The 25,874-nt window shown below is 33.3% G+C and overlaps 1 protein-coding gene across 2 annotated transcripts in view; it reads left to right on the top strand.

The window, feature by feature from the left end:
• LOC143255061 (nephrin-like) overlaps positions 1-25,874 on the top strand; it is a 78,739-nt gene that overhangs the window by 35,710 nt on the left and 17,155 nt on the right. For both annotated transcript variants that reach the window (XM_076510109.1, XM_076510110.1), the window contains exons 2-10: positions 7,537-7,587; positions 7,912-8,247; positions 12,754-12,864; positions 13,343-13,546; positions 14,451-14,747; positions 16,157-16,447; positions 19,287-19,574; positions 19,962-20,261; positions 23,193-23,318. In XM_076510109.1, the coding sequence (XP_076366224.1) occupies positions 7,537-7,587; positions 7,912-8,247; positions 12,754-12,864; positions 13,343-13,546; positions 14,451-14,747; positions 16,157-16,447; positions 19,287-19,574; positions 19,962-20,261; positions 23,193-23,318 (2,004 nt within the window). The remainder of the gene's footprint in view (positions 1-7,536; positions 7,588-7,911; positions 8,248-12,753; positions 12,865-13,342; positions 13,547-14,450; positions 14,748-16,156; positions 16,448-19,286; positions 19,575-19,961; positions 20,262-23,192; positions 23,319-25,874) is intronic.

Below are 25,874 nucleotides of genomic sequence, written 5' to 3'. Positions count from 1 at the left end.
TTCTAATGTCACTTCATATATCTTCAGTCATATAGGAATTTTGCAAATTACAAATTTGGACATTTCATCTATATAAAATTATATGCATTATACACTAAAAAATCTCACGATGTTCCAGATAACGAAATATTAGAAGAAAACTCCAATATCAAAAACATGTGGATGGGAAATATGTGAAGCTGTCTTATGATGGTTTTTCAGGACAAAAATATTATAAATAATATCATTATCAGCCTTAAAAACTGCAAGTTGTGATACATAAAACCTTATTATTAACTTAACAGAATTGGAATAAACAACTTTATTGTTAATTTCCAGTTTTGGTATAGACAACTTTATTATTAATTTAACAACTTTGACATAGACAACTTTATTACTAACAACAAGTAGCGATACTATCAAGTAGTAGTTATAGTGTAGAAAACGCTAATTTTAAGTACAAGTATCAGCTGTGGTGTAAATAGTGCTATTATCATGTAGTAGTTATGGTATAAACAATGCTATTATCAAGCACTAGTTATGATGCAAACAATGTTATTATGAAGTAGTAGTTATGGTATAAACAATGTTATTATCAAGCACTAGTTATGATGCAAACAATGTTATTACGAAGTAGTAGTTATGGTATAAACAATGTTATTATCAAGTAGTAGTTACGATGCAAACAATGCTATTATCAAGTAGTAATTATGGTGTATGTGTTATAGCAAAGCTACATCAGGCTACCTACTGTGTCTACCGAGAGGAATCGAACCTCTGATTTTAGTGTTGTAAGTCTGAAGACTTACCGCTGTCCAACCGATGAACAGTTATGGTGTAAACAATGCTACAGTTTTTACCCATGATTATATTTAATACGAGTTTCTCACTTAAGGTGTACTGAGTTACAAGAGTGGGAATATTTAAGATAAAGCTATCTCTATAATGCATAACAACCATCATTTCGTGTTTATCCCGTAATTTCTCCACAAAATAAAATGTTGGTTGAATCTCGTAAAATTATTAAATAAGTAAATCTTTTCTCTTTAATGTACCAAAACAACAATTTAGACTAGATCAGAAAACGACATATAAAACAGTTAAATGTTAAAACTATTGTTTCGAAAGTTTCCAAATGTGAAGCGAAGATTACAAAAGTATAGAAGAATAACGTTTCCCTAAAGGAATAGTCACGTTTGTAAAAAGAAGAAAAGTTGAATCAACATCACAGTCAAACAAGGGTTTCTCATACTTCGTTAGAAACTCTAATTCTCAAAAGTGAAGCAGTTGTAACATTTTGCAACCTGATTTATACTATTAATAAGTAGAAACTAAGTCCTCACTCTTATCACAGTGAAAATGGCGTCTGTCATACATCATTACAAAGTATAGCCAGTGTAAAAATGAATAACAGGTTTTTACCATTGGTTTTCAAATGAGACCTTGTTACGTTGACACGGGTCATTTGTTAATTTTCTGGTTTAAAGAACCAGTAGTTTTTACCATCTATTCATGTATTTTTCTTCCAATTTACAAATGTGCTTTCTGTTCCTTTATGTGTTTTAATTTGCTCAAGTATCTAAGAGTATCTATACTTTAAAATAACCACCGGATACATTAAACCTACGGAAATTACTGGCGTATCTACAGAAAATCAATAGCTGTTTATCAGCATCCTTCGTAAGAAGGCTACAAATATTACATGTCACTGAGTGATCGAAAATACAGTTGTGTAATGTATTATTATCAAATCAATACCTTTGCTCAACATTTTCTTAAATACAAATTATATTTATAACTTTTGAAAGCTATTTGACGAAGCTGAGAAGATAATAAATGAACTCCCTGTTAAAATATCTTCAAACCAGTAATAATATGTTAATAATTAGCATATGAAAAACAAGGAGAATGTTTAACAGATATGAATTATTTTTTCATGTTGCATTTCTCACTTAACACAAAAATTATTTCACATTAATAAAAAAATATATTTATATAACATATCTACAAAAGTTTGAGATAAACCGATTAGAAAACTCAGTGGATATTAGCGTGGGGAGCTGACATTTCATGGTTCGCCTCCCAGTACGATTGAGAAACAATTCACAGTCAATAGTTTGTGGCCATAAATGGATTATAATGATAGAGATCAAATCCAACTATTCGGCCCCACAAGAGTGTCCCAAGAATTGAGGCAGATGGAGTTAACTAGCTTACTTCACTCTAGTCTATCTCTTCAAAGTTACTAACAGCTAGCACAAATAACTAATATATGTATCTTTATTTTGTCTTTAGGTAACCTGCTTCAAAATAGAATAATTTAGCTAATATTGTTTCAATAGAACTTAAAAAAAACAGAACTATTGAATCGTTGGGTTACAAAAAGTATTCTATAATCATACTAGAATAACTAAGTGAATAAATGGATGGATGAACTGACGGATATATTAATAGATTCCAAAATAAAGGTACAGCCTGAACAAATAAAAACCCGCGATACAGTTCATAATAAAATACAATTATAAGAAACCCTCATTTCTACACGAGATTATTTACCAAAACATATAACTCATGCATCGCAGGACACCAGCAGACCCAATGAATTCCTTGACCATAAATCAAAATACCCCAACGGTGTAAAGACGAACATTACACAATGTTAGTTTCTGGAATGAACATAACGAAGATTCCAAGAAGAAAAACAAATACATGAGTGTCATCTCGTTGAGAACTGATACATGAAGAGTTGATAAAGAAGCAACTGAAAAAGATAACTACCAAGAATAAAAAGTAATAAAATCACAGATACAACCATATTCCCTATTTCAGTTGTTTCATTGAAGACCTGCACAGAATATGCAAAGTGAAAGTGGTGCTCATAAGCCGCGATTCGATCGTAGTTAGTACACAATGAAACACCTAAAGGTCCAGCGAATAGCAAAAATTCCACTTGCAACATACTTTGTGAATGTGAAAGTGAATTCATTTAGTGATACAAAAACATTAATTAAATAGCATGATAAACAGAGTGGCCTCTGTATTACTGATCTATTCATCTTCTGGGAGAAGATGATCATATGATAAACTAATAGACAAAATAATTGGATGCAAACTACACTTGAGAAAAATAACATTTAAATAAAAACTTTATAAGTAATACACTCATTAAATGATGTAGTCAAAACTAAGAATTACCTCTTGAAGGAATTCAGGTCCTAGTTGGTTCAGTTCCTAATTAGGAGAAGGTCTTACTCCAATAAGTAGCACAAGTTCTATGAAGAAGACCCAGGTTCGAAGCCCGACCACAAACATCACGAAACAGTCCCTATAATAGCCGATAAAAACTGTTTGTCTCTTTTTTGGTTTACATACTTACACAATGTGCTATCTGGGTTGTGCTTTCCGCGAGTATCGAACTTTTAATTGCTGCTTAATTACTAAAGGTAATGGCGGTTAACATTAAGTTATTAAGTGTTATCTGGTAATAATAAAATTATGCATTAATTAATAATTAGAGATTTCTTCTCATTTCTGAGTGAGAACTTTCAGTAGAACACAAGACGTACGGTAATGGGCTTAATGGACGTTGTGAATCAAAAGATTTAACAATATACAATAGAGACTATATGAAGTGTGAACATAAAATAGTACCATTTGAACTAAACGTATGAATAGATTATTTAGAACCATAACTGTTAATTTATTTACTTTTCACAATTATTAACATTTGTTAAAATGATCAGAGCTTTCAGTAAGTCACCCTATAATTATGACAATTAAAAATGTTAATTTAGTCTTTTAGGGACTCTCGTCGTAGTTTTACGTTATGGACTGTAACACACTACAATGTCAGGTTTACTAAAAACATCAAATGTCTTTACGTATATCTGAGATTTTGTGGTGACATCAAAATTGCAACTTCCACCAAATCAAATCAACCAAAATGCTATTAAAAGGAAAAGTAAAACCATACAATATGGCAGTTCACAAAGATGTAAAAGACGTTGGTACATTTAGCCTTAACTTATCTTTGAAGTGTGAATATCTAATCAACTACAGTCTCTCAAACGCGTTAGTTCTTGGCAACGAATTGGATTCTTTCGCAATTAGTTTTCATAATAAGTATCATTAAATTATAGTTACATTCCAAGACGTATTAGATAATGTAGATGAAAGTTAGATGACAAGTCGGTATTTTGGAACTTTGTAGTATTTTACTCTGTTATTCCTTCTTATTATTCCAAGTTTATGAGTGTTTTATATTTTTCATTATAATTGTCTTACATTAAATTACATTATTGAGGTACGAACGCAAATTCTGTGCTTTATTGTTTCAAAAATAAACATCCAAGTTATCAAAAACAGCAACAAAAACTTTCACTGAAGTGTTCTATATCAAATATCAAAAGTAGCAAAACCAAAACCATATGAAATGCTGCAATGAAAGTGACATATGAATTGTTGATAATAATAAAAAACGTTGGCAAAAAAAACAAACAATTGAAGGGATATAGGAGATATAGGATTTCTTATCCTCATATCCTTTTCAGTTGCTACACGTCAAGTTTACTGAAAACGTTTCGATTACTTGGTACACAAAGAAATGGATAAAAAAGAATTATGATGGTAATGTGTTATGAATTTTTATATGCAAGGCACTTAAGCGTTGAGTTCAAGGAGAGTTACGCCTAAATCAATCTATTTATACACAAGGGATAGTAAAGGGATAATACTAAATTTCAATAAAACGCTTTCTTTAGAAAACCAAAACCTAGTTTTACATAGAAAGTTCTTATACAAGCTCACTGTAACCAACAAGTTTCAGCTAGTGAGTAAGTAACTGGTTAAGCTATTAGGAGATTAGAATTGGAGGAAACTGGTAATACACGAACTTAATTAGGCGGTAAAAAACATAACTGGAAATTACTAATACGTGAAACTTCACAGGAACTAGAGATAATAGGCGGTAAAAAACATAACTGGAAATTACTAATACGTGAAACTTCACAGGAACTAGAGATAATAAAGCACTTTGCATAATCTTACGAGTCATCACAATACAGTGAGTCACGTATTAAGCTATTTTACTTCGTTTTAATGAGGCATGTCTTACTTTAGTATGTAATATTCAAATTTTAACTATTCTACTTTGTTGCGTGTGACATGATTTAAATTATTCTACTTAGTTGTATGGCTCATATTTTAATTATTCTATTTCGTTGTGTGGGCCATATTTCAAATTATTCTAGTTAATTGCGTGTGTAACACACGTTAAACTATTCCATTTAGTGGCATAGGTAATTTCAAGCAATTCTATTTTTTTGCACGTGAAATATTTTAAATTATTCCTCTTAGTTTTACTATGATGTAAAGAATTAGAAAGTTAGAAGTGATTTCAGGACGAGATGTAAATCATGTACACGTTAATCAATGTGATATCATTAAGTGATAGTCGTTCAATTATCTAGAAGAGTTCGAAACGTAAAACTACTCTTTAAAATAAACTCTTTTTTTTCTCTTTGTTTACAACTTAACAGGTTAAATTTTAAACGAAATGTACAAAATACTATTACAACAATAACGAACGAAACGATTTGTGCTGTAGGAAATTAAAACAAATTATATTTTTAACGAGTTTCTTCAAGATACTTCAGTTAATAGCGTTGTTTTTATTTTTTTGGCACGGCTTGTCTTATAAGGAACACAAACATTAAAGTGCATAAAATATTTAGTAATATCACACGGATTCGAACCCGACTGCCATGCTCCGACAATCTACGCCTTATGACACAGGTAACCCTCGTCTTACGTATTTTTTCTGCGATCACTTAACCCATACGTTCGCGTTATCTAATAACACATCACAGTAGCACAACAAATACAAATAGAGGACTTGTGCAATATGTGAACTGTGTGCTGAAACCCACTACTAATAGAAGACTTCTGCAATATGTGAAACGTGGGTTGAAAACTACTACTAATAGAGGACTTGAGCAATATGTGAAATGTTTGTTGAAAACTACTATTAATAGTACTATATAGAGAAAATAAAAATAAAAAAAACAAACAAACAGGAATGCTAATAAGTTAAGTATATTCAGTAAAGTACCATCACGCTACTAAAAGACAATTTTATTCGGCAGTATCAATAAATCCCATACTATTTTGTCTAACGATTAACAAAATAAATATTATAATAAATCTCGAGTCGTAAAATAACTGTAAAACATTTCTTTACACTTCACCGAACCCCCGCTAGTACAACGGTCTGTCTGTGGATTTAAAACGCTAAAATCAGGAGTTCGATTCCCGTCAGTGGGCTCAGCAGATAGCGTGATGTGGTTTTGGTATAAGAAAACGCATACAGTTCAGCAATAACGTTTTAGCGAAATATAGTGTGTTAATGATGTTAAAGTGATTGCTTTGTGGAAATAAATATTCTTGGAAAACAACTTATACATGTATTGCTGGAAATTAAAGATTTGCTGTCTATAAGTTTATAATGTTTTTAAATTATACATACATTTGTATTCATAATATTCTATGCTGGAGGTTCTCAGTTCATTAACTTTAAAATTTGATTTAAAAAAATATCACAAATAAATTAATTCGTCAGCTGCACAGTAGCTTTTTATTATATATTAATTAATTCGTTAGCTGCACAGTAGCCTTTTATTATTTTTCTCTGTTTAAAATATTGATTTTATTTGAATTTGTTGGAAAAAAAAATCACTACAAAATGTAATACCTCAGAATATTGTTTAAACACAGTAGTTTTTCCTCCAGGAACACAGATAAAGGAAATGAATAATGAAATTGGATAAAGAAAATTATATTTTGCAGCTTTCTATTAGTAAAGATCAATATATTTCCTATTCTACTTTGAACAGAAGAAATATTATATGCGAAAATAAGAACGGAACATTTGATAGGTATAAGGATCAATTTATATGTACTCTATGTCCATCTTTTGTGAAGTTTGTTGTTAATTGAAACGCCCTATTTCTATTTATTTCACGTCTTTTAAAGCTTCTGTCAGGCTCTATCAGGATAATCAACTATTCCTTTCTATAAAATATGATGCGCTGATACTTGTTTTATCACAAAAATTTTTAGCATGTCTGAATGTATATAACATCAGTACATAAATTAGATAAAGGAACGTTTTCATTGTTTATATTATACTAGTATTGCATCATATATTGTTCTAGAAAAAAAATCGAATCAAGAAAAACTCATCTCTAATTATATAAAATTCCAAATTTTCTCAGAAAATATTTTCAGAGCACTATATCGAAGACACTGGAACACTACGTATCTAACTTAAATATGCTAAACTCGTTTTATTTTAACAGAAAACAATACGTACATAACTAAAGAACACTAAATTATGCTTTATTTAATAGGAAACTCTACGTACCTAACTTAAAGATGCTAAGTTATGTTTTATCTAATAGAAAACACTAGGTACATGACTGAAGGTTACTAAATTGTGTTTTATTGAATATAAACCCTAGTACGTAACTCAATAATACTAAATTCTATTGTTTTTAATAGGGGTACCAGGTATCAAGCTTAAGCCTGTCCATTACTACGATGAACAGAAAGGTAAATTAACATCGAAATCAGTAAATTATACTTTATAATTTTTTTTTACTTCTCATTTTATACATTTGGACTTTTCTTATTAAAAGCTTATGAAACGTTTATGTTCTAACTAAAAGCTACTATATTTTACGCATTGTAACTTAACATTACTTTAATTTTTGTCTTCAGAAAGACCTAACAACAAGTTAAAAATTAATTTCATGTAGAATGTATTTAATTATATAGTATATTATATGTGTATGTATCACCCTTATTTTACTATAATAAGTTATTCAAATATTTTAATTTTTTACTATAAACCCCTTTTTATTTTATTTATTCCAGAGTATCCAGAGTACAGGTCAGTTGTAGGGAGAAAACTGGTTCTACCATGTAACATTACACCCCCTTCCTCTGACGACCGTGTTTCACTCGTGCTATGGTATCGAGGAACCTCTGGAAATCCCTTGTATGGTGTAGATGCTAGAAACGAGCCAGTGGAAAAAGCCAAACATTTAATTCACAACGAGTATAGTTCTAGAACTAGCTTGAATATTACGACCAGATCGGCTTCTCTCGTCATACAACCAGTAACTGAAGACGACGCAGGTGAATACAGGTGTAGGGTAGACTATCAACGAGGACGAACCAGTCACCGAAAACTGAATGTCAGTATTATTGGTAAGAACAGATAGTCTAATTATTACTAAGACCATATGTCAGTAATATTGGTGAAAACAAATACTCTAATTTTTACTAAAACGACATGTGAGTATTATTGGTAAGAACAGAGAGTCTAATTCTTACTAAGACTGAATATCAGTATTATTGTTTAAAATTCAGAACCTAATTCTTACCGGTGGATTATTTATTAAATTAATTATAATTTATTAAAGATTAAGACGTAAATAATTGAGTGAAATACAAGTTTAACTTTCGAGCTAACGCGACTGACAAAAGAGTTTAGTAGACTTCTTTTATTTCAAGCTTTTGTTTCATGTGCAGGAGTTACCGATGCCTAAAGATAATGCCAAAATCGATCAATCATATATGACTGAAGCGATTAGTTGGGAAAACTTTAGCTTAAGATTATAAAACATAACCTTTGTTTAGCAATACCTTAACTTAGCATTATATTCCTCGTTATATCATATATCATTAATCCAATATCACCTGATCAGGTTAACTCTGTTTTGGTCATTTAGTTAACTAGATCGTTCTGGTAAATGGTCATCTATATGTATAATCAAGATAAACGGACAATTCAACTTTTTATCATCCATGGTTAAATCCCAAGAATTAACGCTGTCCCACTGGGGGACTATTGACTATTATCCATGGAAGGTTATTTTTTTCCATCGCCGTAATTATTGTAAATATATAGGTAGAGATGATGGAGGATTAACATATTCGCCACAAGTAGAATTTAAAGAGCAATAAAAGAACTGCGTAGGCAAGGTAATAAGAAAATGTAGAATAGGTAATATAATAATTATGCAAATATCGCTCATCATAAGGTTTTCAGCAAGACTAAAACTGTTAATAGAAGTGTTAGGGTTACAGAAAAGAAACCCAACAAAAACAAGTAGCATGTGGTTCGAGAACAAATTCTTAAGCTATAAACGAGATAAGGGAAAGAGAAAAATAGATATTAATAAATTATTCAGTGTGTTTACAGAATATCTTACTAAATTAATTAATTGAAAAACTAGAACGTGAACACATGCAACGGTGTGACAAAATTAAATGAATGAAAAAATGAACACGTGCATCAAATAAATATTCATCAAAGTGTTAGAACAGTAAAATATAGAGGGAATTAGAAAAGGGTGGAAAAGACACGTTAAAGAAACCAAAAGAAACAAGATATAATTGTGGGTAGCTAAAGTGACAAGGATAGGGAGGAAAAATATGGAAATATTTACAGCGTGAAAAAGTGCAGATAAAGAGTAAGGGAAAAATGTGAGGTGGAAAAGTGGAAAGAATGATATTAAAAGAAAAGGAACTTTTTATTGAGTGTAAATGGACTGATAGTATATATTTTATAAATCAAACACATTTACAGACATTACTGGGCTAATAGTACCTAATTTATAAATCAAACACATTTACAGACATTACTGGACTAATAGTACCTAATTTATAAATCAAACACATTTACAGACATTACTGGACTAATAGTACCTAATTTATAAATCAAACACATTTACAGACGTCATTGGACTGACAGTACCTAATTTATAAATCAAACACATTTACAGACATTACTGGACTAATAGTACCTAATTTATAAATCAAACACATTTACCGACATTACTGGACTAATAGTATCTAATTTATAAATCAAACACATTTACAGACATTACTGGACTAATAGTTCCTCATTTATAAATCAAACACATTTACAGACGTCACTGGACTGACAGTGTCTAATTTCAAAATCAAATACATTCACAGACGTCACTGGCTAATAGTACCTAATTTATAAATCAAACACATTTACAGACATTACTGGACTAATAGTACCTAATTTATAAATCAAACACATTTACAGACGTCATTGGACTGACAGTACCTAATTTATAAATCAAATACATTTACCGACTGGACTAATAGTACCTAATTTATAAATCAAACACATTTACCGACATTACTGGACTAATAGTATCTAATTTATAAATCAAACACATTTACAGACATTACTGGACTGACAGTACCTAATTTATAAATCAAACACATTTACCGACATTACTGGACTAATAGTACCTAATTTATAAATCAAACACATTTACCGACATTACTGGACTAATAGTATCTAATTTATAAATCAAACACATTTACATACATTACTGGACTAATAGTTCCTCATTTATAAATCAAACACATTTACAGACGTCACTGGACTGACAGTACCTAATTTAAAAATCAAACACATTTACCGACATTACTGGACTAATAGTATCTAATTTATAAATCAAACACATTTACAGACAATACTGGACTGATAGTCCCTAAATTATAAATCAAATACATTCACAGACGTCACTGGACTGATAGTACCTAATTTATAAATCAAACACATATAGAGACGTTTCGGATGAAGTGTGGATACATCGGAGCTGGAATTTCAGGAGTTATTTGTTTATTTAATGATAGTTTTCAATGATCCAGATAAGTGGTTACCTTGTTTTGAGATTTAAAACATATGTATTTTAGTTTTTTCCTTCCTCATCTTCTGTAAAAGAACGATACATCAAAATTGTTGTAAACATTTCAGTAAAAACTTTGAAAGTTCTCTCACGTTACACTGAATAGTATGTTTACACTGTATTATAGAAAACGTTGAACACTAACTCAGACGGTTCGATACTCAAAATCTCAGTATTTAATAGTTGAAGCCTGACGGTTTGACTTTTTTTTTTATAGCCAAATAAGTGAAAGCTCTAGCTATTTAGACAAACTGCTCTTTGATCGGATTTATTTAGTAACTTGGTATTAATGCTTTCTGTTATATGTTTATTTTTCAGCTCATGTTATGATTTCGGAACTAATTGATTAAGAATATAACTCTACGCTAATTAACTAATTATCATTTAATTAATCAGTGCTGGGTAATCATAATTTGAAACTTTTATGAAGCCTAATCGCAATTTGGTATATAAAGAAGCCACACGTTTCAGCCAGAAGGTTACAAACACAGGATTCACTTCATTCTAAATTAGAAAATATTTATTAAATTATTCACAAATGTTCAAATATTCTGTATGTAATTAGGCTACTACTTATATTTTATGAAACAATTACAACTTAAGTACATAAAATGTATGTGAACAAACATCAAATAAATCATGTCGTCTAATTATGCATAGCATAATAAGTAGGTTATGCCTAAAGTGTTATTTTAATGTATATTTGACCACTCACAGTAACAGTCAAGTGAAAGTTCGTCTGTTGTATTCTGCACAGAGTTACTCTATGGCTATCTGCTCTTGTCGGCCCTAATTTAAAGTTGATTGAAAACAGCTAGTCAACATCATCTACCTCTAACTCTTGCGCTAATATTATCAGAATAGTGGAATTGTTTGTAACATTATAACATCCCCATTGATGACAAGGGTGAATATGTTCGATAATGGGACTCAAAACCGCTACCTGCAGCCTTTAAGTTGAGCACCCTAACCCTTAATCTATGCCAGTCAATCAGTTAAACTGTTTCGAATTCATTTTGTACCATGCCATGGTTAGTGGTATACAAATGTTTCACGTGATACTTAAATAAAATTATTTGATTAAATTCGTTCATTTGTACCACGTGTAATCTATTAATTAGAGTGGTGCATTTCACTTTAAAAAAGGAAAAGTCGTATGACTTTTCTAAATAGAAAGGTTACTAACACACACTAAATTCAAGAGGAATGTAATTATAGAAACAACCTAGACGTGTCCTTTATTGCTGTGTTTGTGATTTCTCTGAAAATTACATTTAATCGTGTGTTCGATTTGTCCATTCATTAACATTTCTTGTGCCTAAATCGGATGCCGTTATTTCATTTCTTTGAATCTCAGTTTCTAATCACCTTCGAGATCTATAGTGAACTCGTCATTTTATTAAACCATCTAAAAGAAAGTAGGATACTCCACGTAGCAACGTCAACAGGTGATTAACAAACGAATTTCGTTTTTCTATTTGTGAGACAGAGCAGTTTGTTTGTTTGTTTTTGAATTTCGCACAAAGCTACTCGAGGGCTATCTGTGCTAGCCGTCCCTAATTTAGTAGTGTAAGACTATAGGGACTACAGCTAATCATCACCACTCAGCGCTAACTCTTGGGCTACTCTTTTACCAACGAATAGTTGGATTGACCGTTACATTCTAACGCTACCACGGCTAAAAGGACGAGCTTTTTGGTGTGACGTGGATTCGAATTCGAGACTCTCGGATTACGAGTCAAGTGCCTTAACTACCTGGCCAAGCCGGGTCTAATGGCAGGGAAACTTTGAGTTACAACAATTCATATTCATAGCTTTTTCCTTGATGCATTATTTAAAATTTCGAAAGTGTTTTAGCAGTGTCAGTTGAATCTAGTTTTGCAGTTGATGCTTGAAAGGAATGATTATATATGATACAATAAAATAAGATACAAAATTCTATGAACATTGTTGTAATACCAAACATATTTTTTTTAAGTTCCTCCTAAAGATATCTATATCCGATATGGTGATCACAGATACGAAGGTGGCAAAATAGGGCCATTTGACGAAGGAAGTTACTTGAACCTCACCTGTGAAGCTGCAGGAGGTAAGTTAAATCTCACGTGTGAAGCTATAGGAGGAATAGAATTTTTATATTAATTTTCAGAAAATAGAGAATTTCTAACCGTACAGTTGTAATAATCCACAATAATGAATTAATGTTGATAAGGTTATTACACGTATGTGTATTTTTTCCTTTATCAAAACCACATGAGCTATCTGCTGTGTCTACTAAGGGGATTCGAACCCCTGATTTTAGGATTGTAAATCTGAAAACTCACCGCTGTTCTAGCGGGTTGCAGTTAATATTATACAAAAGTGAAGCATAGAAAGGCTTTAAGAAAACACGATTTATAATTCCTATTATATTTCATCAGTTATTGTTACACAAAATTTTGGGACATTAATAATGTAACAAAAGTATTACATCAAATAATCGTTTCGCATATAAGAACTTAATATTGCATTTTTTTCATTTTTAAATAGACTTTATACAGTATCTTAAGGTCCAAAAATATTTGTAGGAAACCCTCCTCCTATTGTGTCGTGGTGGAGTGGATCCATCGTAATAGATGACACCTATTGGCGTGTTTCAGAAGAAGCTGTCGCAAACACTTTCGAGATTCCTTGTTTGTACAGGAACTATTCCATGATGGCGCTGACATGCAACGCTTCCAATACCAATTTTATTCCCCCAAAATCGATAACGGTGAAGATTGACTTAAATTGTGAGTAGGTAGATACAAGTAATAGCCATGCTTCTTCCTTCATACCACTAAAATTGGTTTAGGTTTTGAAATTAGCTAACATATAATGTGCGTGCATTTTAATTACTTTAATGTACATCTAATAGTGTGTATATTTGTGTTATCTTATAGCAAAGCCACATCGGGCTATCTGGCCCAGCATTGCCAGATGGTTAAGGCACTCGACTCGTAATCTGAGGGTCACGGGTTCGAATCCCCCTCACACCAAACATGCTCGCCCTTTCAGCCGTGGGGACGTTATAATGTACGATCAATCCCACTATTCGTTGGTAAAAGAGTAGCCCAAGAGTTGGCGGTGGGTGATGAGGCCTTCCGTCTAGTCTTACAGTGCTAAATTAGGGACGGTTAGCGCAGATAACCCTCGAGCAACTTTATGCAAAATTCAAACAAAGCAAACCAATCGAGCAATATGCTGAGCTCACCCAGAGGAATCGAACCCCTGATTTTAGCGGTGTAAATCCGTAAACATACCGCTGTACTAGAGGGGGGGCACATCTAATAGAAAAGCTTTCTTTGTTTTTATTGATTTAGTATAATAAAAAAATATCACGAGTGTTATACGGATTGAGTAATGAGTTTAAACTAAGCAGCTTGGTTACCTCTAACGGGTTCATAATTTATCAGCACCGAGTGGCTTAAACGATATAAAACTAAAGGCGATGTAAGATTTATCTTGTTAAATGTTTATAGTATAGAAAAGAAACTTTTTATAAGACATTTGTTTCCTAATACAAAAAACTATCACAGTAAAAAAAAGTGAAAACGAAATATTTGGACTCAAATATTTGAAATACAATAGTAATATGAATCAATTACATTTGTCATTTTCAATTTCTTGCTTTCACCACTAAATATCTTTGCCCAGTGAAGCCTCAGACTGTTCGCATTTCATCTCTGAGATCGCCACTTCTTGCTGGAATTGAAATGGAAATCACGTGCCAGTCTCAAGGGTCCATTCCACCAGCGGAAATAACTTGGTGGTTGGAAGGTAAGGAACTAAAGGCTTCCAAAAAACCTGTTACAGGCAACAGAAGAGTCACGACCAGTCATATTTCAATTTCACCGAGAAAAGAAGACAATGGAAAAATTCTCGTTTGTCAAGCAAAAAACCCACGTTTGTCAGAAAGTGCCTTAGAGGATATATGGAAGCTGGACGTGCAATGTAAGCATTCATAGAATTTTACTGTATTGTATTTCTAGGACTACTAACGCTTCCTATTACAAATAAAATTCATTGGCTCAACGCTATCTTTAACTGATGGGTTAAAACTGTTAATCTCGCTCTTGTATAACTGCGTACTTTTAATTGGTTCTAATACTAATATTACTAGTACAACGTATAGATGTTTCTAACAGTAATATTACTTACTATTACAACATTGAAATGGTTATAAAAGTGAGATTATGAACGCATGATTTATATGGTTCTACCAGTAGATTATTAAGACATCATTTACATGGTCCTAGCAATAACTTTATTAATACAATGTTTAGATGGTTGAACCAGCTAGCAGGACCAAAATTTAGAGACAAACTTAAGATGGCTCGGTTAGATATTCCTTGTCTGTATGGCACATCCCTCATGTCATCCAAATTCAAATACAGAGTGTGAACTAAAACATGTCCAAATGTTCACCAAGGTATTACGAGGTTTAGAATAAGTTTTTATGGTCTTTGAACCAGTATTTGGCACAAAATGTATGTTCATTTCTCGTCCCCCAGGGATACATGGACCAAGATAACGAATCCATACTTGGGGCACGCGTGTAGGTACCACGTGTAGGTGTCCTAATCATTTTTTTATGGTTCGGTTTCCTCTTGGGGTAGCTACAGAACTAATTGAGGGAATTAGAGTGCCTTAAACAATACACTGGAGCCTCTGTGGATGGTTTATTCTAGTTTAAGTGACGGCCACGAAAAACGTGTCGAAATGAATCTTAAATTGCTTTAGACCAATTTTAATGTTTGTTTTTAATTTCGCGCAAAGCTACACAAGAGCTATCTGGGCTAGGTATCCCTAATTTAGCAGTGTAAGATTAGAGGAAAGGCAGTTAGTCATCAACACTCACCGTCAACTCTATGACTTTTTGGCTATCTTTTACTAACAAATAGTGGGATTGACCATCAAGTCATAACTTCCCCACAACGAGCATATTTAATGTGACGGGAATTCCAACTCGTGACCCACAGGTTGCAAGGCGAGCGCTCTAACCACGTGGTCATGACGGGCGTTGACCAAGTTTGAGTTAATTCCTGTGACCAATGTACTAAAGAGAATCCAGAAACTCTTGCGTTTCATCGGATTACGAACTCATGAATACAGAATGCTTGGAACATACGGAAGACAAATAGAGAAACAAAACGATGTAATATTGAAATTAATCAGAAACAAAAAATTCTGAAAGAGAAAATAAAACTTCAAATTAAATTCAATACAAAGGTCACACACTGGTATTTCCAAATACACACATAACATAGTTGTATTTCAGGTTAAGTTAAACTCCAATGAGGTATAATATTGCAGTATTCGGCAAATAACACGTGCATATTTATTATCAATGAACCTTTCAGATAAGCCTGAATTATATTTGGAGTTACAAACCAGTGATCAAGATAATGTACTACGAGAAGGAACAGATGTTTACTTAGACTGCAAGATAAATGCCAACCCCCAATATAGAGAGGTTCAGTGGATATTGGACGATCACAGGCTATTTTCTAATCCAGTTAATGGCATCGAGATTCATGGACATACACTTATGATAAAGAACGTATCTCGAGAACACGAAGGACGCTACCGTTGTGCTGCTGAGAATTCAATTGGAAAAGGAGAGAGTGAGAACATTTTTCTGAATGTTTTATGTGAGTATTCGTTGGAAAATAATAATTTATTTTATTTGTTCTGTGTTGAGTCAAAAATAATAATCTACTTATGTATATAAGGATCTGTTGTGTGTTACTTTATCACAAAAGGGCACTAATTAGTCCAAGTCAACTTCTTCAAAATGTGTATTTTGTATAAATGCCACATTACTGTCACATTATCTGAAGATGTATTTCTAATTTTTGCCAGAGATATCTGTATAAATACCTTATACCACGCTAGAGTATATCTGGATTTGTATACCAAAATTATAATTAACATAAGTGATGTTTTTCACATACGTTCTGCAGAGGTCTTAATTATACAGTTTATGAATAAAGTAATTCATTAAAATGAATTTTATTTCTTTGTTGAATTTCGGGTAAAGCTACTCGGAGTCAATCGACGCTAGACATTCATAGTTTGGGAGATGTAGGCTACAGGGAAGGTAACTAGTAAAAACTACCCACCGCTAACTATTAGGCTACTCTTGCAAGTGACTCTCATAGTGCACTCACTGTCCCAAAGTATAAAAAGCATTTTTAGTGGTAAAATAAAGTAATACGAAATTCTTTTACACTTTTTGTGATTATGCTTGTCTATTTCATTACAAATGGCCAGTTATTAAGAATCCTGGATTACATATAAATTCAGCATATTAATAAAATATCTTAAATCGTATCCAGCTTTGGTAACGAGCTAATATTCACATTGCTTTGTAATATACTAACTAAAGTACGTTTGTTTCATGAATTTTTGATCACTCAACTGTTGTGCGTTTGTCTTTCTCCTCAATCTGTAGTCACTCACCAGTGTACTGCTCCCCATTTTCAAGTGCGTTCGTGTCTTTCTCCTCAATCTGTAGTCACTCACCAATAGTGTAGTTCTCTTGCTCCCCATTTTCAAGTCACCCACTAGTAAGCTTCGTGTCTTTCTCCTCAATCTCTAGTCACTCACCTATAGTATAGTTCTCTTTCTTCCCATTTTCAAGTCACCCACTAATAATCTTCGTGTCTTTCTCTTCACTCTGTAGTCACTCACCAATAGTATAGTTCTCTTGCTCCCCATTTTCAAGTCACCCACTAATAATCTTCGTGTCTTTCTTCTCACTCTGTAATAGTCCACTAACAGTTTATTTTTCTTAATTTAAAATCCCCCACCAATAGTCTACGTGTCATTTTTTCTCACTTTATAATCACCCAATAATATTATATTAATCTTTCTCTTGATTTTGAAATCACTCACCAATATCATATTTATCTTTCTCCTAGCTCTGAAATCACTCACCAGTATTACATTTATCTTTCTCTTGACTCTGAAATCACTCACCAGTATTATATTTATCTTTCTTCTTACTTTGTAATAGCCCACATAAGTGCGCTACTTCTGCTCCTCACTTCGTATTAGTAATTGACTGCACTGACGGAGATAGTAACAGTATGTGGTTTTTCAGGCAGCAATACACAACTCAATGATTTTACAATAGTGTTTATAAGATGATGATGCACAGGAGTGAAACAAAAAGTATTAACTTGAATATCACAGTAGTTTCATGTCTGAAAGTGCTGGAGGGAACACGTCTTCTAAGAACATCCTAGTTATTTTGTACGTGATTTATGTCAGGAGAACGTGCTATAATTTTATATATGATGGTTGTCCTTGTTGTTCTCTCCTTATCAATAAAAGTATTAATAACCATACCAGCCGTTCAGAGACACATTTTTTATTTCAAGTGAGTTTTTCGTCATACAAATGGATGTCCTTTCTGAATGGGTGAAAACGTGTTCTTTTATGGACTAGCATTATCATCCATTAGAAGGAAGTTAGTTCCCATTGTACCTGCACATTATTTAAAACATAGATCCAGGGTCTCAGTCCCACACCATAATCAAAATCTTTATTTCTTCACTTACCTAGAACACATTCCACGTATCCCAATAATCTAAATACAAACACCATAACTATAACAGGTGGCAGCACGTTGTCACTACAGGAAAACTACATCAGCTGGCAGCTCATTCTAATTACACAACAACTGCAAGAGGTGTCAGCACATTGTCACTACAAAACACCTACAAGAGGTGTCAGCTCACTGTCACTACAGGACAACTATAACAAGTCATGGCCATTGTTACTAAAATATAATTGTAACAGGGGGCAGCACGTTGTCACTACAAAATAATTTTATAACTGCCAGTATGTTTCACTAATTCATCATAATTTTAAAAATTAAATTCTATGCAGTATTCTAACGAATATTCCAGAGGAAACAAAGAATAGGCTAAATATTATATACATCTATATATATGTTTCTAGTGTTTCAACATTCCCTGCTTTGTAGAATAACACGCTTTCTTGCTGAATAATTCTGAATAATAATAATAGTGCACTTTGTTTTAAATAAATTATTAGGTATAGCAACGAAATGATTCGTGCCTCATGTTATATTCGGTGTAACACTAGTTTCATTAAATAGACAGTGTCTTCAAAGAAATATCGACTGTATTTCTTTGATATACTTTTTAATTTATCATTCACATACAGGTTTCTATTCCTCACGGTTCTAACGACTGTTCCAAATTTCTAATCAATACAATATTTTCGAATGTCCTAAAAATTTTTCGTAATCTCATCGGTTAAAGAAATTATACAATACTGCCTTATATTTGCATAGAATTAAGTACGAAAATATCATCCAATTATTTCAGTAAATTTATTTACAAGCTGTGCAGGTTCTTTCTGTACAAAATTTCTGGCATTTATTTGTTACGTTTTCTCACATGATTTACTAAATCTTGATGACACAACATGTTTAAATAAAAATTTTCTTTTTTTTAGTTTCACCCATTTGTGCTTCACGTCCAAAAACAATTTATGGTGTAGGGAAGGAGGGTAAGGTTGACATATTATGTGAACTCATCGCTGAGCCTATAGAGGTCGTGTTCCGCTGGAGATTTAACACATCAGGAGAAACGGTAGACGTCAATTCTTTCAGCAGTAACCGAACACGAAGTATTGCTATCTTCTCGCCAAAATCTAAATACGATTATGGAACTCTTTACTGTTGGGGAGAAAACATTATTGGTGTTCAACAGGAACCATGTGTTTTTAACATTATACCATCAGGTGGGTGATAAAGTTCAGTTATACAAAAAAACATGTACATCTACGTGTTGCCAAATATATCAACACTATACTAATGTTAATAATGGTTGTTTATTCTGACTCAGACCCTGGTACCAACACTATGTTAATATTAATAATGGTTGCTTATTTTCGTTTCAGGATAAAAAGTAACTAAAACCTTTAATGTTAAAGTTAATTGCATTGCTTTTCAACAATAAAATACCATTGTTCTATCTCTACATACTTTGCTACTCGTGACAATCATTTAAACTGTGTTAAAATAAATTATTGAAACACTTAGCAACTACGCTGTCGCATCTATTCCAACAAAAGGGAATGAACATTACTACGTGTTAATATTTGTTTTATTCTGTTATAATGTTTCAGCCAGACCGGAACCTGTCACCAACTGTAGTGTAGAAAATCAAACAGAAAGATCGTTTACAGTTAACTGTATAGCAGGAGAAGATGGAGAACTTAACCAGCAATTCCACCTAGAAGTTTACACTAAGAACAGTCACCAATTACTGGTAAACCACACAAGGTTCGATGAACCGGTTTTTGAGGTAAATGACCTTCCACCTGATAGTCCCCTACGAATCTCGATCTATAGGTCTACTGCTAGGGGGAAGAGTCGAGCTGTTCTGATTGACACGAGAACACTTCTGTCGACAGAAAAACATACAGGTAATGTGACTATAGAATCCTACCTTTGTTTAACTAACACCAGGAGTCCAAGTTCTTATAAACAACGTCCTCTCTTAGTTTAGAATTAGCTAGCTAAAATATCATTAGTGGTTATATTAAGTTTCTCAAATTCTGATGAAATATAACCGAATAATACAATTTTAGTGCTTAACGCTAATAATAACTGACCATTTTCAAGTATTTTGTTAATGTTCCAAAAGAAACAGAGAAATAAACTATACAGAAACAAAAACAAAATATCCTTGCGTTTCAATAAAATATATTGTTTTAAGACGCTTCAAACCGGGAATATTTTGAAATATGACGTATACATATTTAACGTTAATAGTTTGTGTTATTTTACCTACTGTTTATGTATGTATGTGTCTATACATTTTGTTTCATTAACATAAATTCACTTTAATACCTACAAGACATATATACAGGTGCTTACTGTATATATACTCTTCGAAAAAAGAAACGCAAAAGGGATATTTTTGTTATTTTAAAGAGAAATATATGTAATAACGTTACAAGCTCAGAGTATGTGATGTTACACGTGTTAAGGCACTGATTGTCAGACAAAAATGACAATAAAAGTTGAGCACTTTGAAAACTGAAGAAAACATCTGATTTTTCGCCAAAACGCATTTGTGTCCAATAAATTTGTTTGAGAGATCTGAATGTTCTGCAAGTGCAACATGTGCAAAATCCCTATAAAAGTGACGGGTTCTCGGTTTCCATAGCTCAGTGTTAAGCCAGCGACACGCAATACAGTTACGCCAAGACTGACTGAAGCACAACGCAACAACGCCATTGGTCGTAGGAAGCAGGCGAATCTCGATCAGATGTTGCCAGAGGTGTAAATGTCCACCCAAGCACCATCACAAGACTATGGAATCGTCACCAACAACATGGATCAACTTGTGACCGTCCACGATCTGGCAGACCTCGTGTGACCACGCCCGCACAAGATCGCTACATCCGGTTACGTCACCTTCGGGATAGGACCACCACTGCGACGTCTACTGCCTCAACCATACCAGGGCTGCGTAGGATTTCCGATCAGACCGTACGCAACCGTCGACGAGATTCTTAGGCCCCATGTGCAACCTATCATGGTGAACGTCAACGACGTTTTTCAACATGACAACGCCCGTCCTCACACAGCCCGACTCACCACTGTCTTCTTGAGACACCACAACATCAACGTTCTTCCATGGCCCTCCGGATCACCAGATTTAAACCCATTCGAACATCTTTGGGATGAGTTGGACCGACGTCTGCGACCGCGACAATCTCAACCGCAAACTCTACCTCAGCTTGCAGCAGCTTTGCAGGCTGAGTGGACAACCATTCCACAGAATGTGATTCGTCATCTCATCGCTTCCATGGGCAGGAGATGCCAAGCAGTTATTGATGCTCACGGGGGGCATACTCGTTATTGACGTTGAGTGACGTTAAACTTCACCTAGTGAGCGTGGACTCCGCCTTTGCAGACTTTGGATGTTCAGCAGTGAATGTGCAAAGTTTCACACATGTCGTACAGAACTACCCGGAATAAACCTGTTAACAATATGTCTCAAATTTTGCCTTTTGCGTTTCTTTTTTTGAAGAGTCTATATATATATATATATATATATTAATTAAAAATTATTTTTCACTCCATTGGTATAACAAATCTGTACACATTTTCGCAGAACTGTATGCGTGTGTGTGATCGGCTGATTAAACATTTGTTGTTGTTGTATTTTTTAGTAAAGTAGACATAGACAATTAATCTTAATGAATTAAAACTCTTATCCGTCTCAGGCTTGGTTTGGCTGTCTTAGGGTGTCACGTAGGACAAAACAAATTCGTTCATTTTCCTATAATTATATATATATATATATATATGTAGACATAGAAAATTGGGTAAATTATATTAAAACAATTCTCACTGTGTAAATCACGGAACAATTATGAGGTTGTTTGGTGTTTTGTAAAATAGTGAGATGTCGCCAATAATTCATCGTTTAAGGAAAGGATACTTAAAGTATTCTGAATCTAGAGTTTCTTGGTTCGCATTCCTTACCGCCAAACAACGTTTTATTTCCACTCCTTAAGGCTGTAGGTACTTTATAAGAGTGACAACCAAATCCAACTATTAGTTTTAAAAACAAAGATTAGTCCAGAACTTAGTGGTCGATAGTGTTAATTAGATGCATTCTCTTTACTGTATCAAATCTAAGTTATGAACGGTTGATTTAGAAGATAGGAGATTTGGGACTTCTTAAACAAGGATATCAGTTGTAATTAGTGGCTCTGGAAAACAAAACATTATGAACCACCTTAGACAACTAAAACCATTTAAAAATAATCCTGAAAAGTTATATTGTACCCGTGATAAGGTTGTTGCGGCGTCTTGTAACATGTAAGAATGCATTATCACAAAGTCTGGTGATAAAAACCATTCAGTTGTCTAGAGCAAAAGAAGACTACACAAATAATGAAAACGGTCAAGAAAAGCGAAACAAGTCACATGTACATAATATATCTTCTCAAATGTCACATATATCAATTACATATCAATGCTTCCCCATGAGAAAAGATTTCGGTCAATTTATATATTTATATTTGACTAAATCGTTGAAATAGACGCTGGGAAACTAGGTGGATTATCAAAACAAACAGAAAGGAGGGGTGAGCTTGGGCACGGAAGTCTTGCGACTGAAACTTTTGCAATAAAAACACCACGCAACTTTTATCAAAAGGTTATTTATTATATAGAACATGACCAGTTGTAGTGACGGGGACTGTAACGACGTAGTGAGACTCCAAAATCGTTTTAATATAACGCACTTAGCTTCTGTGTGTGTGTTCAAATATATATATATAAACTATTTCTGGAAATTTTCAATGTTATTAACCAAATGTTTATCACACGTCTAGGAACTGTTTTTCCACTTTTAATCAGCCCTCTAGTGGCGGTGTTACTCGGAGTTATTATAGTACTTGTTATCTTGGGGATGATTGCTCTTATCATAGTGAAGCAAAGAAGAAATAGGCTACAAGAAGGTAGGTTTGTTACCTGTCTGTGATATTTATTTGGGTGAAAAACAGAAGAAAAATTACTTTTAAAGTACTTTCAAGTAATCTATTAATCAGTTTATCCTTGAAAATCGGTGTTCGTACAGTTCATGTTTAAACTTGTTTTTTGTACATTCTGTCATGATAAAATTAAATTTATCAAAATAATATCCCTTATGAGAAGGTTTTATCCATTATGAAGTAGCCCTGACTGAAAGATTTAAGATTGTTTTTTCCAAATTCAACTACTACCACCCAATGATTGTTTGTATTTTTAGTAACAGTTTTCATACAATATTTCATCGGGTCATCATGCCGTATTCTGTAGACAATAACATCATTTCAACAAAAAACTGAGTTTACGATTAAACAAATGCAAACCAGTTATTTTTAAAGAAACTTCTGTGAGAAGTACGTGAGCCTTAGTGTAATGGTTTCTATCTGTGTGTAATCGAAGAAGTTCAACTTGAGTTCAGAGTAAATACATCTGTTCAAGCCACAACTCATATGAAGCCCAAGGAGCTTTCCGAACAAGTGAGGGATAAAGTGGTAGAGACGCACAGATCGGGAGAAGGTTATAGGAAGTTTCAAAGTCGCTAAATATTTTTTTGTGTGAAGTTTGTCATCAAGAAATGAAATGTACTTTACACCATCTAGTCATTACCGATGTCAGGTCTCCTTCCAAACTGAGCAGCTGGGCAAGCAGGAAACTGGTTAAGGATACCACTTTGAAACAATCATGACTTTAAAAGATTTACAAAGTTCTAGGTTTGAAATGGAAGTCAATATTAAGACTTCGACAATATCCTACACAAAGTTGGTCTGTATGGGTGAGTGGAAAGAAAAAAAGCCATTACTGAAAAACAATCATTCTATGTCTAGTATGGAGTACGTGACAAAGCATGTAAATTATACCGTAGTCACGTGGCAGAAGGTTTCTTGGTCAGACGAGACAAAAAGTTAGCCTTTTGGTCCAAATTAAGTGTCTAGCGCAAGTCCAACACAGTACATCACCCAGTCAACACCATCATAACTGTCATGCATAGTGGTGGTAGCATCATGTTATGGGGATGCTTGTCAAGATTGAGGACAAAATGGATTGTGCAAAGTACAGGTGAATCCAAGAGGAAAACCTGCTTGGGTCGGCCAAGTATCTGAAACTGAGTCATAAATTCATATTTCAGTAGGACAATGACCAGAAGCACAGGACCAAAGTCCAACTACAGTGGTTTCAAAAAAACGAAAGTGAATATAGTGAAGAACCCTTATGGCATGCCTTTGGTACACGTATATGGGTATTCTACAGAATAATTATTCTCATCTTGGATCATTCAGTTATCAACAGAGATCAGTGAAGTATTACCATAGTATTGAAATTACCTTTTGTAATGGCATGGAAGAATTAGCTCCATAAAATGAAAATAATGACAGAATATTTTATTGTCCTAAACACTTTTCCACACTGCTGAATATATAGTGTTTTTTGTTGTCTAAACTTCTAGCAGTGTAAGAAAGAAGACTGGGAGATTACATTGTGTATTATACGTAGAGTGTTTATAGTTATCTAAACTTCCAACAGGGTAAGAAAAAAGACTGGTAGATTACAGTCCAAGATGGCTGCTCCAGTATATATAACCTCAAACTTTCACTTTTCTCAGAATCGGCTCTCATTTTATATATCATCAGTAATTCCTATTAGGAGTTGCCCTATGATAATATGTATGTGTATTTTTTATCAGGGTTATGTACTGAATAATATTTCTGGTAATTTAATTTTGAAGGGTACTCTTATGTTTCAGAATTTTCGCTCAAAATTAGATAAATATTCTGTGCGCATGGATGTAGTTAATTTTGCTCTCATAAATTAACGGGGAGGTCTCTAGTCCCAATTACCCAATGTCAAACACTAGACTGCCACTCTTATAACTCGTTTTTCGGTAGAACCCTCCTCGGATTTATACTTTCTACATGTTAACGAGTACACAACTTTCTGATATTTGTGAATCTAAAGATACCTTACTAATTGACTTTTTTGCAAATCTGATATATACTGTGGAATATAAGTTTTGGAAACAATACTTACGAAAACATTCAAACAAAAATATAAAAATAATTTAATTAGAAATTCTTACAGAATTACTGTTTTTCCTGGATTGTTCACCAAGAGTTTGACTCTACCCCTCTTATAATAAGTTCTGCGTGTGGGTCACCTGTTTTAAACAAATACAGAAGCCACTTTGGATACGTATCCCCTATGCAGACAAAACGACTTCTAGGGGGAAAGGAGAACAGAATCTCATTTTGTCCAGAGCAAAACTTATCCAAGAAAAATATTACTCAATCGGTGACTGTTTCAATCAAGTAATACTTATTCTGTGCTGTTATATGAATAGTTTAATAAGGAATTATAATTATTAATGACAATTAAGCCTGGATATATTACGAAACTTCGAGAGTTAACCCTGATTTTCAAGATCTAGTCTTCAGTCGTCAGTATTGTATGTCATGATAATCTTCTTGTGTATATATTGCATCGCAGCAATT

The sequence above is a fragment of the Tachypleus tridentatus genome, chromosome 7 (genome assembly GCF_004210375.1).
Source record: "Tachypleus tridentatus isolate NWPU-2018 chromosome 7, ASM421037v1, whole genome shotgun sequence".
NCBI lineage: Eukaryota > Metazoa > Arthropoda > Merostomata > Xiphosura > Limulidae > Tachypleus > Tachypleus tridentatus.
This window is presented reverse-complemented; position numbering and strand designations above follow the sequence as displayed.